Below are 19,027 nucleotides of genomic sequence, written 5' to 3'. Positions count from 1 at the left end.
TTGCCCTGTGCGTGCGGCGCTGCTGAGGACTGTTGCTGAGGGAACGGGTGTTTCGGGAGAGCATTGAACTAATAACGAAGAAAACAACCCTGAGAGCGGCTGTTTCTAACCTCTGGATGTAAGACCAAGTTGCAGAATAAAAATGAAAGATTCCTGGGAGCCGATGCCCCGTTCTGTGGTTGTCTCCTTGGCTTGACTGAATGCAACACTGGTAACCAGGCAGTGCCCTGAGCTCAGGGACCCCCGGACTCTTCTGGGTTCTCCGTCACTGCGCTTCAACGGACACAGGCCCAGCAGCACCAGCCATTTCCAACGGTAAAAATCCCCGTTTAGTCCTCTGCAAGAAACGGATAAAAATAAATAATTGCCTGCCTTTGCAAATGCTTTTGCAGTGAATGTTGGAGTTCAACAACTCAGTTAACTTTGGCCCTGGTTTCTCTTAAAGGGTGAAAACCAACAGATTGTCACGGTTGTGCTCTCCTGAGGCAGAGGGATCCAGCGTGGGGTTGCTCAGCAGCACAATCATCCCCACTCCATTTGTTTCCCTGTATATCCCTTCTTTTTACTCTGAAATTCTACTTTACTACTCTCATCCCCTCCCAGACAACAGCGCGCATGTGCTTATCTTCTCCCTATTAACCCCAGTTTTTAGATTTTGTATTATATTTGGCATTTATGATAATAGATGGCCTGAAAATACCAGTTCTGCCAAGCTAATATCTCCTTCTCGTCTAAGCAAGTGTGGGCAGTATCCAGTAATTCACCTTTCTATAGCATTAGTGACAATAGATAGGGTTGGCTGTCACCATGCACCCTGACACAGCCCAGAAAAGCAGGTGACTGAAGTCACCAGAGGCATCAATAGCCAGGCTTGCCAGCTTCCCTGGAGACCTGGTTGCCTAGAGCATGCAAGGGGTAGCAGGAGCATCTGCAGCTCAGGGCTTCACTCGGTGACATCCGTAGCACTTCCCAAGCTGCACCAGCCACCCTGCAGGGGGGAGACAGTGTGGGATAACAAAAGGACAGTGCTGGAATACCCCAGGTCAGAGGAAAAATAAGACTTTTCAGCTTTTGTGCAATGTGATGAGTCACGACGTTAATTTTTGTTGTTCAAAAAAAGTATGGTGAAGATACTTGTGAGGTTTACTGTGTGGACCATTAGGAGCATGCCAAAGGACTGAGAGTACCAAAGACAAGTCAGCAGCATGATGCAGATAGTTACCAATAGCAAGAGGAAACTATCTGTGGAAAGCAAAACATTGATAGACAGAAGGTTATAGGACAAGGGATCATGTAACCATGTCCAGTGTTTTCCCTGTAACATGCATGTGGGGAAAAGCAGAGGAAAAAAAGCATTAGAAAATAATGGGTTTTTCCTTTACTAGACACTAGGAAAGCACTGGGAGCACACCAATTTATGTTTCCTTTACCTAAATCAAAACTGAAGAAAGGTGTTAGGTATGCAACCAGGGGAAGAAAATTTACACAAGACATTTTAAAGTAAAGCTTGAGGAAACCAGCATCCACTGTGGCAATTGCACATATGAAATAAATATATTTTCCTCCTTGCAATATTAGTTTTACTGCACCATTAGTCTGGAAGTATTACCCCCAAATCCAGGGTTCTTTGCTTCTCCAGACCCTAAAGGTATCATTCCATAAATACAGCCTCTAAACCTATTCCTTCATCTATGGTTTGGATGAATTAACTCAGTTTGCTAAATGATTCATACTACTTTGTGTTTTCCTTTCCAATAACTACATGTCAACCACAAATCTTGTTTCCAAATCATTTAGAAAACTGTTCAAGATAAATAATCCTCACAGAGTCTCTCAGAAACACTCTCTTCATTCCTCATCTCAATCTCTACTTAAAATCTGTCAGATATGATCTGGCTTAATGATCCTGTGTAGGTACTCCTAGAATCAAACACTTTGTTGGTTTTACTATGCCTACTTAGCACAAGCCCACTCTGATTGTTCATTAGTATGAGCTTTGCTTCTTATAAGAGCATCTTGTACCTGCCTTTTTTATGACTGATTTGGATCAGCTGTCAGAGGGATCATTTCTCCCAGCCACTCATATTGTCTGTTTTAAAAACTGGCATTTTCTTCCCTCTAGTGCAGGACCTTATTCACCAGCCTGAAATTTCATCAAAGCTGCCAATAGTAGAGGTCTCAGGCCAGTTTTTTGGCACGCAGCACTGGGAAACTGTACCATTTCAAAGCACAGAGCATACATGTTAGCAGATACAATTTGACTGGAAACAGTTGGCCCATGACTGATGTCACAGCAGAGAGAGAATTGCCAGCCAGTCAGTCAGGGAGGTGTAGCTCCCCAAGGCTTCCATATTTCCCTTTTTAAAAATGGGGGATATTTTCCAGTCAGTGAAAACTTCACCAGACTGCCACAACTTCTCAAACTGATGAATTGTGCTTAGTCACTTCCTCTCTCAGTTCCATACAGGCCTCCTGGCATTGCTGCCTTTGTCTTTGCTGGGATGCATTGCTGCTGAGTTCAAAGAGCAGATCCTTTGATATCAACCAGTTTGATGTAGGATACTGGGTTATAACTGTTAAAGTTTTTAAGTCTTATGCTCACGAGAAGGCCCTGTGGGAAAAGCCCAGCAGCGGCACATCGGCGGAGGGGTGAGAGGCCCTTATGAGTGAGGAGAAAGTCAGCTGAGTGACAGCTGGGAGCCAGGTTGTGATTGGCTGGAGGAACGCATGGACAGTGTATGAGCAGGAAGCTGATTGGGTGACAGGACGAGTGACAGCAGCACTGCAGTTGAGCAAGCCAATGGGTGCCCTGTTTCTGTTAGGTTTTGTTAGGCCTCGGTTTGGTTTCAGTTGTGAAGGTGGCGATTGAAGGTATAAAAAAGGGGCAATTTCTGTAATAAAGGGATCTTCTTTCAGATGCATGAGGGGATCTGTGTCGCTTTGTTCCCCACTGCTACAGCTTTCTTGGGCTCCTCTTCCCTCTAGGGCATTATCCCATAGGACTCTATCAAGCAGATCTCATGTGAGTCCAAAGTCTACTCTCCTGAAGTTGTGTACAGTGGGCTTGCTTCTCACCCTTGTCATTGTCCCAGGGATCTCAATATCCACCATTTCATGGTCAGTGCAGCCCAGGCTGCCCTTGAGCTTCACATTCCCCACTGGCCTGTCCTTGGTGAGAATATGGTGACATTGCACCTCTCCTCATTGTCTCCTCTACCACTTGGAGAAAGAAGTTGACATCAGTGTATTCCACAAACCTCCTGGATTGCCTGTGCCCTGCTGGGTTCTCCCCACAGCAGACATCAGGGTGGTTGAATTCCCCCGTGAAAACTAGAGCTTGTAAATATGAGGCTATTCCTGTTGGTCTGTGATGACCCTCATTGACTCATCTTCCTGCTTAGGTGGCCTGCAGCAGACCCCTTCTGTGATGTCACCTGTCCCTGCCCTCCATTTAATCCTGACTCCTAAACTCTCAGTCAGTTCCTCATTCATCCCCAGATGGAGCTCCATGCACTTCTGCTGGTCATTGGCATGAAGAGCAACACTGCCTCTCTTCTCCCCTGCCTGTATCCTTCCATTCCAACCCTCCAGTCGCAAGAGTCATCCCAACACATTTCCTTGTTGCTAATAAGATCACAGCCCTGCAGGCACATGAATGGTTCTAACTTAAATGGTTCTCACTTTAGATACCTTTGTTTTTTTCACTGTGTGAAGGGCAGAGCCTTGAGGAGTAGGGTATTGGCCCAGGACGCATCCTTTCAGGATTTTCTGAGTGCAGAAAATGGGAGAGTTCCCAGCTCCGAGAGGCCCCAGCACAGGGACGTCACTGCAACCCAGGAGAGCCCCAAGGGTCTCACTCAGGGCCACTGTTTACAGGGCCACAAGAGATGTGCTTTAGTCACAACCATCCTGGCCCCACTTCAGGTCAGAAACTTTCTTTGAAAGTGGGAGAATATTATGCCATTATAAAAAAAAAACAAAACCAAAAAACAAAACAAAACAAACCCACAAAAAACCCCAACCAAAACAAACAAACAAACAAACAAACAAACAAACAAACAACCACACCAAAAAATCCCAGGAACTCATTATACAGGACCAGTTCCTGAAGCAGTTTTTCTGATAAGCTCCAAAAGGAACTGAACGCAAGGGTTGTTCAAGGCCAAGGCCTAGTAAGCATTTTTCAGACCATGGTGCAGCCTGGGGGGGGGATGCGCCACCGTTTATTGGCATCCAACTGGTAAGAGTGGGATAGACTGAAGTTCCCATTCCCCAAAGGCTTTATCTGCATTCAGTGAGGTACAGCTAGATGTTCATCCTTGGCATTACTTCTTTCTGTCATGAGGGAAGTATCTCCACTATACATTTTTCCTCATCTTGTCCTATAAACATTTCAAATGAACATTTGTTACTAGTGTGAATGAGTTTCCCTAACCTTTACATGTAGATTTTTTATTTTAAATCTTGTCAAATAAAAAGCGGTAAGAATCTTCAAGATTTGAGGTTCCCTTTTGTCAAAATAACCACAATTTAAGTTATTTGAGTTTTAAAAAAAATTAGCTCAGAACAGGCATTGAGTTTGAGGAGAATGACTCTTCAAAAGTCAAATGTCAACTCGATGATGGCAAACTTCTTACAATGTTCACAGAAAAGCTTACCCTTTTCTGTTGCCTAATGAAACCTGCAATACAGCAACTTACTGATTGTCCTGCATGGTTCACCCAAAAAAGCGGATCCAAAAAGACTGACAGTAGCCAAGTTTAATTCTTGCGTGTATTTTTTTATCACTCTCAAAACACAAAGAACAAGTCATAAACATATATTTCTAAAACATGCTAAGAAAGCATGTTATCACATGCTTAATCCAGAAAATACATGGGGCCCAAGCATGAGAAAGAGTACATACAACACCGCTAAAATGTATTTATGCATATGGTATTTTAAAAAATATTGTGATGAAATATAAGGTGCCAGCACTACAATATTAAAACTGCTAAAGCTGATAATTTCGAATAGAACAACCAAGGATTAGCTTTGCATTACAAACAGCTAAATCTGTCCTTAGAAAAAATGCACAAGCTTCTGTAACACAGTCCATCTTGTGAGATTCAGCTTCAGGTTTTACACAACATGGTTGATCCTCGAGGTAGTTTCCATCCCATACTGAAGGTGAACATGTTGTCTATGGGGTATACCAAATTCAGCAGCTCACACAGCATCCATCAATCAACACAACTAATTTGAGAGCTCTTTGTTTATGCATTGAAAAAAAGGCACTTTGCCATACAGGGCTGGGTTTCTTAATGGAAAGATCACCAAAGGGAAGAAAAGAGAAACACGGATACAAACTTCAGTGCCAGGTGTTCTTATCTTTCTTATGTCCAGTCAAAATATACTGGCTGAGCTGGGCAGACTGCTTGCAGCGACAGAAACCAAAGGCCCCATAGGCAAACCAAGTAACAGCAAAGATCTCATGACAAGGGGAGGGAAAAAAACCCCAAAACCCCAGACTGCCTTAAGACATTGCACTGTATCTGTTCTCCCCACCACCTCTACCACTCATGCTGCCACCAAACTGGTGCTGCCACCAAAGTTGACATATTCTGCCTATCCCCTGCCCCAGTCATTCAAGTTTTCTAACCTCACTAAGAAAAAATTGCATGGAAAAAAACCAATGGAGGGGACAGCAAAGTGCATCATGATTGTATCATAAACTCTGGAACACAGAAGAATCTTTTGAATTAATGCACACACACACACAAAAAGATGCACACACAAAAGAACCAAGGAAAATAGGCCAAAAATACTAAATTTCAGAAAAAAATTGTTCTTAACTATACATAAAACTTATCTGTGAAGGCACATAGCCACACTGAGGCATCGCTTTCCTCTAGAGATCCAAGTGTCCTCCTATCTGAGAATTTCTTGCAGTACAAGGCATTTGAGAGGCAAAACCCAGCTGATGTTGCAGGATACCTACCTCAAAGATAACAAATTTGCAACAGGTCTGTGGTGCAAACACAACAGTGACTTGGGACGAATTACACCAAGAAGCAACCTCTTGCCAGAATTCACTGGCCTAGGAGTAACACGGTGATTTAATTTTCTCATTAGAAAATTCATTTCTGAATAAATTACATTTTAGCATAAATTTCTGTGTGTCAGTAGAAGCACAATGTGTGTTGTATCAGCCTGCCTTTTTCCATGTTAAAAACTAGTTTTATTTTTGGCTTCTTAGATTTTGTGGTCTGAAAAGGTAGTTCTCCAGTCAAACTGCAAGTGTCAGAAAACAGAAGTGCTGCATAATTTGCTCAAGACTGTGCAGAAAAATGCATTTTAATCCATATCTAGTCCATGGATAGCAATGTTTTCTCAGTGCTGAGTCCATTTAATGCTTTTGAGGTCAATTCCATCCTGCACCATTTCCCAGAGAGGGCTGTAAAGAAAAGGAGAAAATTGAGGGCTAGCTAAAATGCACAGGACATCATCAACAATAATTAAACAGATTTTTTTCAATGACACAAGCAATTAGGAGATATCTATCTGCCTGTCTTGCCCTTCTGGAGGTCAGTGAGCCCTCAACTGTGTTCTCAACCAAAAATACAAGAGATGAGAGGGCAGATGCTCCACCTCATTTCCTGTTCCTACTTTCAGCATAAAGCACTGGTGTCTCTGAGACTGAGCCTTAGCATTTTTACTGTCCAGATTAGTCACCAGTCTTTCAGTTTCATTAGAATAAAACAATTTATCAATACATTAACTCAGTAATACCATCTCTGGCTTAAAATCTCCTAGGTACTGCCCTATGTGCCTGCCCTACTCATATTCTTTCTCTGAATAGAAAAGGTTTGGTGTCAGGTTTGTTTCCTTAGAAATTTGTCACTCATGTTAAAATCAGGCTCCTACCCATCTGAGGGACAATGTTGCTGATATAGAGAAACACCGGCAGATTCTTGAAGCAAACAATTACTTGCAACTAAATAAATCCAATTCTTCCCATGATTACCCCACCTAAGAAGTCTTTGCGTTCAATGAGACAATATCTCACCTCATTTCCCTCAGCCTCTTCACGTGCTGTATGCACTTCTGCACTGTATAATCCACTTCTTCTTCTGTAGTGAAACGACCGATGCCAAACCTAAACCAAAAGAAAATCATTAAGGAACTGAATAACAAGTACATGAAGAGGGTGGAACAAATCTACCATTTATTTTTATCAGGAAAGAAAAGTATTTGGAAGCATAAGGGCAGACCACACCACACACCTTATAGATGAGTGAGCCAAGTCTTCATCTGTTCCGATTGCCCGCAAGACATAGGAAGGCTCCAGAGAAGCTGATGTGCAAGCACTGGGAAAGGGTAGGCAGGGAAATGTCAGACTTTTGCTTAATCTCCTCCAACAAAGAACAGGTCACTTAACTCTTTACAACACCGTCTATCAACTTCCCCAGCCTCCTAGAAACCACAAGTGAATACAAGCAAGTAAAGTGATATTTCTGCTGCTGAAGAAAAAAAGAATACAAGAAGCAGGCATTATTGAGAAATGAGAGTAATAAATTAGGAGTATAAGGAAAGGAGAGAGAATGCAGGTAATACACAAGAATAAAGCAGATTAAGAGGTAGCTGAAGTAGAGGCTGTGAAAAAAAGACAGAAGCTATCCAGAGAAGGTAACACACTAGGAACATAAAAGGAAAAAAAAAAAAGACTTCACAAGCTGCTGTTTGGCAGCAGAACAAATAAATGAAAAACAGTGCACAGAGAGATCCAGAGCAAGATGACTGCAGTTGTCAATAGAGAGAGCTTCCACTTTGCAGCAGTATACAGAACTGGTTACATGACTCAGTTAGCTGTGACTCAGTTTTTACAGGTAGCGACATGCAGTGCCAATTGGGGAGCCGTAAAAAGCTCCCCAGTGTACTAAGTAGAGACTCAAAAGAGACCTTCACATTCCAGAAGTGTTTGGCTTCAGGGACAGTCATGTGGAGACTTGCTCTTCCTCCTCATAGTGCCAACCAGTTTCTAATTAGGATATGTTGACTGCTTTGTTCTCAAAGGTGAGAGAAGGAGAGGAGGGGCATCTTTACACTCCATTCATTTCATCCTGAACATCAGGTTTGTCTTGGTAACTGAAATATTCCTCATGGCTCCTGTAGTCAGGAGAGCTCCATAAAAGCACATGCAATTTTCTTTATCACATTTGCATTTAACACAGGAACTATGAGCTGATTTAATTCAGATATGTGCCCGGCTTAACTAATTGCAGTAAAAATCTGCCGAAGGACACAAGCTGTTCAAATCTTGGTGGCCTTTAGAATAAAAGTGTCACCAGTAGAAGTTAAGGCTACTCAAATAACCAGTTTGCAAGGCTAGTAGGTAGGAATTTCTGGGTTAATTTTGTGGTTTTGTGGGGGTCTTTCTGTTAGGATATTTTTTTGTTGGTTTTTGTTTAGTTTTGTTTGTTGTTTTTTTCTTCCAGGATAAATAAATTTGACCTTCAGTTGAAATGTGTCCCTAAACACCACTGTAGAATGTAATCAATGCCAGGCTGACTCATTAAGTGAATATGCGAATACAGGGCACAGAGGAAACTACTACTTAGCTTTTACCTTCATTAGCACATGCTATTTTCTCTCAAAAATACACTGCTATCCTTCCCATACATTCCACATACCTTCCTGAAGACAGAGCCACATCTTTCAGAGCCATCAGAAGACTCTCCCCTTCCACATATGCAAAAGATAAATTGATGCATCCTACATACACATAAATGAAATAGAAAAAAGAATCCATCAACTGAAATCTCAGGCAAATTGTCCCCTGCAAGGCAGGATTTGTATCATGTACTCAAGTGCATTATTCAGCCATGGCCATTAACACCAAGGAGCCAGACAGTACTAACAGGCTCAAAATTTTGCTTGAGTTACCTGGATAGCGATGCTTTTGATCTCCATTCATCACCACATCAGGAACTTCACTCATTATTTTTGTAACCAATCGTTCTGCCAATTGTGAGATTCGCTTATGGTCATACTAACAGAGAAACCACAAAAGACACAAATAATAAACAGTGTACAGTCAGACCTCACTCAAACTGCTTCATGTCACCAGCTGCAAGCAGAATTAGGTAACTGGGTTTGGCCAGACAAAGAAATGAACATAGCTGAAACTTAAACTGTTAAACTTTGCCTGCTCTAGACACTGTTTTAAAAGAGAATAACCCCTTGGCTTGTAGCTAGCTCAGTCTTCACAAATGTTTCAAACCATTCAGAAAGATCTACCTACACAAGCTGCCAAACTGACTTTCATAACAGCATTGAGTTCTTTGGGTTTAAAGACAAGTTAGGCAGTGCAGAAGATGATGCATTTTGCACACAAGAAAGGGCTCCTATTACTACAAGTGACTCTTATTTCCCAGGAGCTCTCTAACTGTACCACAGAAAGACATGGACTTGCAAATGACTATGAACTCGGCTTTTACAATAAGTAACCTGCATGGTGAGAATTGCCCATGTGCAGTGTCCTGTTCTAGACTGAAAAATGAGGTCACTTATACTAAGAAAGCAGCAAGGTGTAGGATCAGCTTTGGCACACAGGACTGGCCACATGCACACATGCAATTCATGCTTGTTTACACTTGAAAAAGTTAAAAGAAAACCAGGCTAGCTCCAACACCAGTTGGTTTTAAAATGCCGTAACTCTGCCAGACAAGGAGGAGAATCCAGATTGGAGGTTTGTGCAGAATTCAGACTCTGCAGGCTCCCTAGCCTCAACTTCCATAACCACACAGCTCAGATGGTGGAATTCTGCCTATCTCCTGGAAGGAAGCGCGATCCTTGGGTGCAGGTATCTGGCCTATGCATCCCATTGTCACTGTAAGTATTTTTACATTCCAGCTGTAAGGAAGGCATTGGTGCCCACAAACCAATGTAGCATCATACAGAGGCTCAGACACCAGACCTAGCAAGTAAACTTTACTGTCCAAGCTAGGAAAAAAAAGAAAACACATTCTTAGTTGCAAAGCTGCAGTAAACTTGAAATTGTACTTAATAGGTGTAATACATATAACAACAGACTAGGAAGTCTTATTTTTTCAATATACATTACATAAACATGACAGTCATTTCAAAGATGTTGCTAATACACATGGTGCATAATGGAGAAGTAAATACAAGCACATAAAAACCATATTTCACTAAAACTGTCAATTGTAGCCTTGTTGTAGAAAACTATGACTGTTCAAGAAAAAAGAAACTTTAGAAAGAACTTACAATCACCCAAAAACATCCCTTAAATTCTCAAAACATTCACTTAATGCTAAAATATGAGAATCAAATTTAATTCAGTTACATGGATGCAAAAAGACCTAAGAAATCCAAAACTTAAATGGTGCTTTTACACTATTTTCTGGAACTCGGGAAAAGTATCTTGCTGCACATACCTCCATCTCCTGCTGTGCCACGTCACATGCTGCCCCCAGTCCCACTGCTAGAGGTGTGGGCACAGTCCCAGACCGCAGTCCTCTCTCCTGGCCTCCCCCACTCTGCAGGGGCTCTAGCCTGACACGTGGTCGACGGCGAACATAGAGAGCACCAACCCCTTGGAAACAAGGAAAGCTGTTTTACCATATGCCCAGAGTTCTGAAATTACAGCAAACACACATGTGGACACTTAACTGGAGAAAAATAAAGTGAACAAGTTCAGTATTATTTTCTAGGAAATGGTGTTTGTCCCCAATAACCATGTTGAGGCTTGCAGAGCTTCAGCCATGGGAGCTCAGCTTCTTCCACTCTGCTTCAGTCACCCAAGGACTCAGGGCTTCTCCTCCTTCCCACAATTCCTGTACACAGCTGAAGTTCAGCCTCTTGCACTAAAGTTTTTATGGGCATTCACCAGTGTTCTCTTACTGACTTCCAAATTCTTTCCCTCGATTACTAGATTAGCACCAGTCCCAGGAGTCCTCTCCCTTTCTTCTCATTAGGAAGACTCATTAGTGGCAACAATTTTCAGCAGTGGATTAGATAAGCCAGTTTTGCTAGTCAGTCATTTAGTGCTCTACTCTCCTTACCTTGAAACCAAATTTTCATGTCTTTGAGTGCCCTGGTACACTTAATAAGTGACTGTCACCAGAGGAAGGACAGCTGCAACTTCCTGGCATAACAAATGGTGAAAATTTATGCCTATCACCTGTCCAAAATTACTAGTTGAAAACTTAGTCCTTGTCCAGAGATAATGTCTTCAGCTCTCAGCAGAACTAAGAAAAAAAAACCCTTGTTGAAAAATAAGAATTTTGTCTTTTGTTTCTGAATAGGATAACAAAAGTTATAATATTATATATATATAATGTTATATATAATATAATGCTATAAGTTAAAATGCTGTATGTATAGCATACAGGAAACCTGATTTCTGGCTCTCTAACACCCACTGTGACAAGCTAAATAGACCTTGACAATAACAATAGCTGGATTTTTAGTATTTGTCAGTCAACCAGAAAATGTATAGCTGGATATTAAACCCCATTCTGCAAAGAAAATGCACAAATGGAATTGTTGGAATGGAGCCACTGGAAGTAGATAACAATCAAAAATCACCAATCAGTTACCTTTTGGTCTCCTTGTTTCAAATCACACTCTGGTCTAAACTTTGCTCTATAACAAAGGGATTTCATTTCAATAATTTCAGCATTAGTTCTGCTTCACACCAAGCAGATGACTTCTGAAAAACCCACTGCTGCTATGCTGCCACCATCATACAACACTCTTTCTTCTTTCAGTGAAGCCACCTCAACGCATCTAGCATTGAGGATCTACTTACTGCAGCTCTACACTGGCAGCAGTGCCTGAGCTACTATGAAGTCTGTCCAACACCATTCAGAACAGCTTTCTATAGCTTAAGTAACGGACACTGTGACAAATGGGTTTGACTTCACACCTTGTGTTGTTACCTTAAGGTAGGTATGGAAACAACAATTCCCTATAAAGCACTTCAGTGAGTACCTTTGGGCCCATAAATTTTATGGCCACTGATGCTCATTAAGTCAATTTTCATGTTGTTGACGTCCATAGGAATTTTACCAATCGCTTGTGCAGCATCCGTGTGGAAGAAAACCTTATGTGCACGGCAGATCTCACCTGTAATAAAAACACCAAACCAAAACCAGATTACCTTAACTAATTGCTATGATCCCAAAGATTCCAGCACTGGATCTAAAGCATGACTGAATCTAAACCAACAGCAAGTTATTGAGCTATCTGAGGTGATAAAGGCAGAAATGGGGGCTGTGATGTTTCTTTTACACTGAAGTGGCCAAAGCTGTGCAGGGGCTACTGTAGTTTGATGCCTTGGCACAGGTTTAGGCAGGTAAGACTACAGTGAATTTCTCCAGCTGAGAAGTTAAAGTCTTCTACTGTTAAGAATTGAGATTATTTCCAAACCCACACCTAACAAGTTTAAGAACAAATGGTTACATGAAATATCAAAATCTCCAGACAGAAATTACTCCATAGTTGGAAAATATTGGTTTTTCTTGGTTCTTTTTCTTTTCAACGTCCAGTATGAGCCAGCCTTCCTTTCAAGTTTCTATTTGCCATATATTTTTATGTCATTCCCTCTATTTTCCAAGTTTTCCAACACTCAGCTTCAAAAACATTCTCAGAATTGTCACACACACACTTATTACTACCACATGAAGTCAGTTGAGCTGGTCACCAGGCTAAAATATATGAAGAAATAATGTATTGTTCATGGGCAGTAAACATAACTATTATTTATTTGTGTCATCAAAAAAATCACAATACATCTTCCACAGGATCTGCACAGCTGCATCCGAGGCCTCTCCTCTGCACAAGAGGTTCAACACGGTACTTCACAGGATAAGTAACCCCCCCTGTGGTCCAGCAAGGTCAGGCCACAGGCAATACCAGGCCACAGGCAATACCAGGCCACAGGCCACACAGTAACAGGGCCTCAGGTTCCCTCTGCAAGGCCTCAGGCCTGGCCTGTTGGACCTGTTCAAGGTGTTAGGAGGACATACCAGGGGAACTACAGCTGGCACCAGCTGTCTCTGGCATTTAAACATGGGACCGTAGTAAGGACCTTGACAATATAAGCATAGGAGGAAAAAAAGAATCCTTGGGGCTATAAGCAACTCACTGATGGTCAAATGCTTGTCAACAAAGAAACAGAACCAACCTTGAAAAACTTTGGCAAAAATGCTGCTTTGAGCTTAATGAAGAAAGAAATAAATGCAGCAGCTAAGGAAGAAAACCAGATGCATGAGGTGCCTGCCACAGCTTAAGAAAACAATACCCTATGGAGTATGTACTCCAGAGCAGTCCAAATATTGTCCAAAAACTCAAACATCTTATGACAGGCTATCTTGAATATGAAGGTGTGCTGGTTTTGGCTGGGGTAGAGCTAACTTTCTCCACAATGGCTAGTATAGGTCTGTGTTTTGGATTTGTGCTGAACACAGGGGTAATAATAGATGTTTCTGATATTGCTGACCAGGGCTTGCACAGAGCCAAGGCCTCTTCTGCCCCTCATATGGCCATACTGGCATGGGGGCTGCAGGTATGTGAGAGGCTGGGAGGAGACACACCCAGGACAGGTGACCCAAACTTACCAAAGGGATATTTCAGACCGTATGACATATGCCATACACTTTCAGTATAGAAAACTGGGAGGAAGAAGGTGGAAGGGGGAGACATTTGGAGTGATGGTGTTTGTCTTCCCAAGTCACCACTGCATGGCAGTGCTCTGCTCTCCTGGAGGTGGATGAACACCTGCCTGTCCATGGAAAGCAGTATGGAATTCTTTGTTTTTCTTTGCTTGTGTGCATGGTTTTTGCTTTCTATATTAAACTGTCTTTATCTCAACCCATGCGTTTTCTAGCTTTTACCATTCCAATTGTCTCCCCGATCCTGCTGGTAGGGGAGTGACTGAGTGGCTGCAAGGTGCCTGGTTGCCAGCTCAGGTGAAACCAGATCAGAAAGGGTATCTGTATATGTTTTGCTACTGTCACAGTAAACTATCAACAAATCACCTGGGATCCAGGGATATGGAGGATCATCAGGGAGGCACCTGCTCACCCTGCTTGCTCCAACAACCGTGGTTCTCCAGGGTCTCCCTTCATCTGCTCTGAGGTCCCTGTCACTCCACCTGCCAGCTCAGAGCCTGGCTCACCCTCTCCCTGCCTCCTGTTCCAGAAGCATAGTGCTTCAGCGGGCTTTTAGCCTACAAAGCAATTGTTCATGACTCTATACGACAATACTAGGGGAAGGATTGTCCAAGTGTGGTGCTCCCTATCCTCTCCCGCTCCAAATCCTGCACATTTCTCCTCTTAAACACTGCAAGAGCTCAATAAATCATTATAGTATATAAACTCAATTTTGGCCAGTTATTCTGTTTTTTTAATCCATCGTACAATCCAATGAATTGCAGCTGATCCATCCAGAGCAATGATTGCTGCAATGCTCACCATAAAGGTAGTGAATTTCATTCCCATTTCCCTTTTGAAATAAATTTTTATTTGGGACCGCAGTATTATTTATTTATAGTACATTTTTTATTTTAAAATATTTATGTTATTATTTTTTCCTTAGCTGTATTACACCTAATCTTTTGCATCAGTACCATTTGGAGATGAAAACATTATCTAAAATGAAGCAGAAGCAACCTTAGCTGGCATCTAGATGCCACAGTGCACTTACCAATGTCATGAATTGGCTGCTTTACTCCTATTTCATTATTTACAGTCATTACAGAAACCAAACTTGTATCAGGCTGAAATGCAGCCTCCAGCTCCTGGTGAAAGATTCAGAAGGACAAAAGTTGTGACTAACAGAGAAGCAGGATTCCTGTGCACATCTTCAATTTACCAGCAACTCAACCACCAGTCCCTCATTTGCAACAAACACCTAGGGTTCTGACAAACAGCCCTGGGGAAACACTAACCCACGTGAACATTAAATGCCTGTAGGAAGAGGAGCGAATCAATTGTGTTTCTGCATGTCCTAACCCTTCAATGCACCTGATTAAATCAAATCTCAACAGGCTTTGCTATATCCCATATATGTCTCTGAACTATTTTCTTTAATGAATTAACCACCCACAGTACAGCTTAAGCCTCTTCCCAAGGTGAGGCTGGCTGTAAAGGAACTGCTCTTTATACAAAGTCACATCACATCTGCAGCAACATGCTCAGAAAATACCACTCATTACTGCCCACAGGCTGATCCCTTGGTCCCATCACAAACCACTGCTCTCCATGGCAGGTGAGGGACTGGGAATAAAACTGTTGCTGCCCTGTGCTACAGGACATCAATGATGAACTAAAAACATACAACTTCTAAATTTTAGAGCTGCAGCCAGTACATACAGAAGGGCTGGCTCATGGACAGCCATAGGAAGTACTGTAATCACTGAAACAGTGCCTCAAGTACTGGGCTCCTTATAGGGTACTCCACAGCTCCACCTGCACAGCAGCAGCTGAATGGTGGGACAGGAGGTGGATGTTCTGGTTGAGAAAAAGTGTAGGATGTCAGACAGAACAGAAAATCCTTCTCCAGATCTGACAGATTTAACTATGATTCTCATACTACTTTGTGATATTTATTATCCTTTTAGAGGACACAAGGTTTTGAGCATCAATTTGAAGCAAAAACCTCTTCTTTTTTTAGTTTCTTTCTGTCAGTAACAACTTACCTTCAGATCTATGAGCCCATTTTTTTTAACAGGTAGATAAGTGATGCGAAAACCTTCTGTTTCCAGGGAACGACAAGAATCCAACACACACTTGTGCTCTGTTTGCGTAGTAATGATATGCTTTTTTCTGGATTTATAGAACCTTGCAACACCCTGTCAGGCACAGTCCATGAAAAAGAAATTGGCCACTGAAGAAAGTAGGCATTACACAGTATGATTGGAAATAAGAAATTACTACTTAGATATAGTTCATTTGGATCTTTCCTGTTTGACCCAAGTCATGAATCTAAAAGGTACTGACAGATAATCCACACTACATATCTCCATCAGTACCTGCTTTTCAAAGCATCTTACTTCTCAAAAACTCTATGAAAATCTTTATTGCTGTTAAGCTGTAGAAGCCATTAACCAAAGCATTTTTTTGAAAACTTTTGCAATGGAGTCATAAACACTGAGAAGTCTGAACAACCACATGCTACATACAAAACCTAGTCTTCATAAGAAAAAGGTTTCTAATCTGCATGTCCACTATATTTCACAATAAAGATTTTAATTACATAAGCAGAAGGAATGTATTTAGTGCATGCGAGATAAACATCAAATATTTTACACTGCCCTCAAAATCATGTCCCGGGCATCAAAACATTCATCCATGTATTTCCTCCACGTATGTAACAGAGTATCACAAAAAGTAAATCCAGAAATGCAAATATGTTATACTCCAACATATTATTTACATTTAAACTGTTGAGAGATGCCTACAGTTCTTAAATACAAAATTTTAACATAATAAGTAAGAACCAGTATAAACTTTTTACCTTAATTGCCATATTATTGGACTCTGTTGCACCACTGGTAAATATAATTTCCCGTGAATCAGCTCCTATTAAATCTGCAACTTGCTGTTTAAAAAGAAATACAAATTTGACTTGTTAAGAAAACATACAATAAATTCACTACAGCAAAATACATGTGAAATGTTTTCAAGAATACTCCCTTGAGCTTCAAAGGATTACAGCTGGTACCTAACAAAGTTATGCTAAAAATAGTCTAAATATCTGAATTATAAAATACACAAGGAATCCACAGTCATTAGAAGTGGTATTAAGGCATTAACCTGTTATAACACAGATAAAAGTTTAAGTAGACAAGAACCCATTACATATTACTTCAAAAAAAAAAGAAAAACATCCTTCCCTAAGATCAGAAGAACGATAAGATATGAAGTTAGTCCAATGACTGCAGCAACGTGCTTGTGACTCCAGGAAACCAATAATACTGTGGCACTTAAAGTATTGGTTTCTGCCATTTCAGTTGCTCTAATCTCACTGTTGGAGCAAGTGCCAGCTTCTGCACCTGGGACTGCAGAACCCTGGGAGTCCAGACAGACTGGGGAACAAAAGGCTGGAGAGCAGCAGCACAGAAATCTGAGACCTGGAAGTTTGGGCTGAGGGCAAGTGGAACAGGAGCCAGCAGTGCCCTGGCAGCCCCAAGGGTCAGCCTGTCCTAGGGGACATCAGGCCCAGCATTGCCAATCAAGCAAGGGGGAGACCATCCTGCTCTGCTCTGCACTGGGGAGGCCGCACCTCAAGTCCCGGGGGCAGTTTGGGGCAAATCTATATAAGGATATGAAGTTATCAGAGAACATCCAGAGGAGGGCCATGAAATGGTTAAGGGCTTAGAGGAGACTCTGTAAAACAAACAGTTGAGGTCGCTTGGTTCTTTCAGTCTGAAGAAGAGGAAACTGAAGTCAGACCTCACTGGGGGCTGCAGCTTCTTCACGAGGGGCATCAGAGAGGCAGCTCTCTGCTCTCAGTGACCAATGACAGGGCTTGAGGAAGCAGATAGAGCTGTGTTGCGGAAGTGTAGGTAGGATAGTAGGAAAAAAGTTTTTTACCCAGAGGATGGTCAGGCACTGGAACCAAGGAAGTGGTTACAGCCTTAAGCCTGCCATAGTTCAAGGAGTGTTTGGAGAATGGTCTCAGGTGATGGGATTGTTGGGGCATCCTGTGCAGGGCCAGGGTTGGACTTCATGATGCTTGTGGTTCCCTTCCAACTTGAAGTGTTCTATGAGTCTATCTTTTCCTACAATAAATCTACTAAAGTACAGCTAAGCAAAGAGGAAGCTGCTAAATCCAGCCCACAGAGAACAGGGTTTTTTTTCTTCCTTTTTTTGTTAGGTTCTTTTGACCCTGATTTTCCTCAGCAGCAGGAAAACCAACGCAACCAACAACGAACAACTCACCCGCCTCGCTTTCTCCATGGCAGCCTCACTCTCCCAGCCATAGGCATGGGTCCTGGAGTGGGGGTTGCCATAGTAGGCTGTCAGGTATGGGAGCATGCTGTCCAGGACTCTGGGATCCTGTGGAACACAAACCACTCAGCCTTAGAAAAGGAGAAGGGAAACTACATCTGTTCTCTGTGGACATACCCCCTTGCCAGAGTATCAGCAGCACTTCTGTGGCAGTGTCTTGCTTCAGCTTAGGCCTGACCTTAAAAACTTGAGGCTATTACATGTTACATGTAACACAGGTATTCAGCAGTTATACTCTGTGCACATAACCCTGATCTGCACCGAGGGTCAAAGAAGAACAGCATCATTTGAGAAAACAGAATCACAGACCAGTGTGGGTTGGAAAAGACTTTAAAGCTTATCTTGTTCCACACCCCTGCCACGGGCAGGGACACACCTTCCACTAGGTCCGGTTGCTCCAAGCCCCATCCAACCTGGCCTTTCTTCTGAGCAGAAAAAAACCAAAGTCTTAAAATGTTAAGAAAAATGTCAGATCAGTATTTTGGCTGAGTTCACTTCCTGCTTCTCTCAACTGCCTCCACTCCCGCAGGGGTCGGTGCGAGCCCCTCCGCTCCGGCCTTGAGGCACTGGGGCTGCCCATCCAGGGCGCTGCCCCGGCGTAGCCACAGGCCTTCCGGGGGATGCCCGAACTGCCCTGTGGTGACAGGAACAGCCTGTGTCGCTACAGTGGCGCCGAACGCCGCCTCTGTCCCCCACGGCAGCTCGAGACACACGCGACGGCTCGGGCAAGAGAACCGGGAGTGTGGGGGCCCCGCTCCGCTTCCCGTGCTCGGTACGGCCCTTACCAGTGGGGTGGTGGCCTGGACATCCATGTAAAGCGGCCGAGGAGCACCGCCTCCATCGATGGTTCGCCCTGAGAGGAGAAGAGGGGGAAAGCTGCTGTCAGGGGCCGGCAGGAGCGGGGGAGCTGTTCCTTCTCAGACAGGGGCTCTGCCCGACCGCGGCCTTACCCGATCCCGATCCCGATCCCGATCCCGATCCCGATCCCGGTCTCGGTCCCCCCGCTC

The 19,027-nt window shown here is 42.8% G+C and overlaps 1 protein-coding gene across 1 annotated transcript; it reads right to left on the bottom strand.

Moving 5' to 3' along the window:
- Positions 1–4,755: 4,755 nt before the first annotated feature.
- On the bottom strand, positions 4,756–19,019 carry NFS1 (NFS1 cysteine desulfurase; the record flags this gene model as incomplete). The annotated part of the gene is made up of 13 exons (XM_005428401.3): positions 4,756–6,436; positions 7,049–7,138; positions 7,266–7,349; positions 8,673–8,754; positions 8,926–9,031; positions 10,440–10,597; positions 11,998–12,132; positions 14,713–14,806; positions 15,707–15,859; positions 16,525–16,608; positions 17,952–18,068; positions 18,806–18,873; positions 18,971–19,019. Coding segments are annotated over 13 exons (1,284 nt in total), but the record flags the coding sequence as incomplete, so codon positions are not given.
- Positions 19,020–19,027: the final 8 nt, after the last annotated feature.

Source organism: Geospiza fortis, unplaced genomic scaffold, assembly GCF_000277835.1.
Source record: "Geospiza fortis unplaced genomic scaffold, GeoFor_1.0 scaffold657, whole genome shotgun sequence".
Taxonomy (NCBI): domain Eukaryota; kingdom Metazoa; phylum Chordata; class Aves; order Passeriformes; family Thraupidae; genus Geospiza; species Geospiza fortis.
Note: the sequence above shows the minus strand (reverse complement) of the source record. Positions and strands in the feature narration are given on the sequence as shown.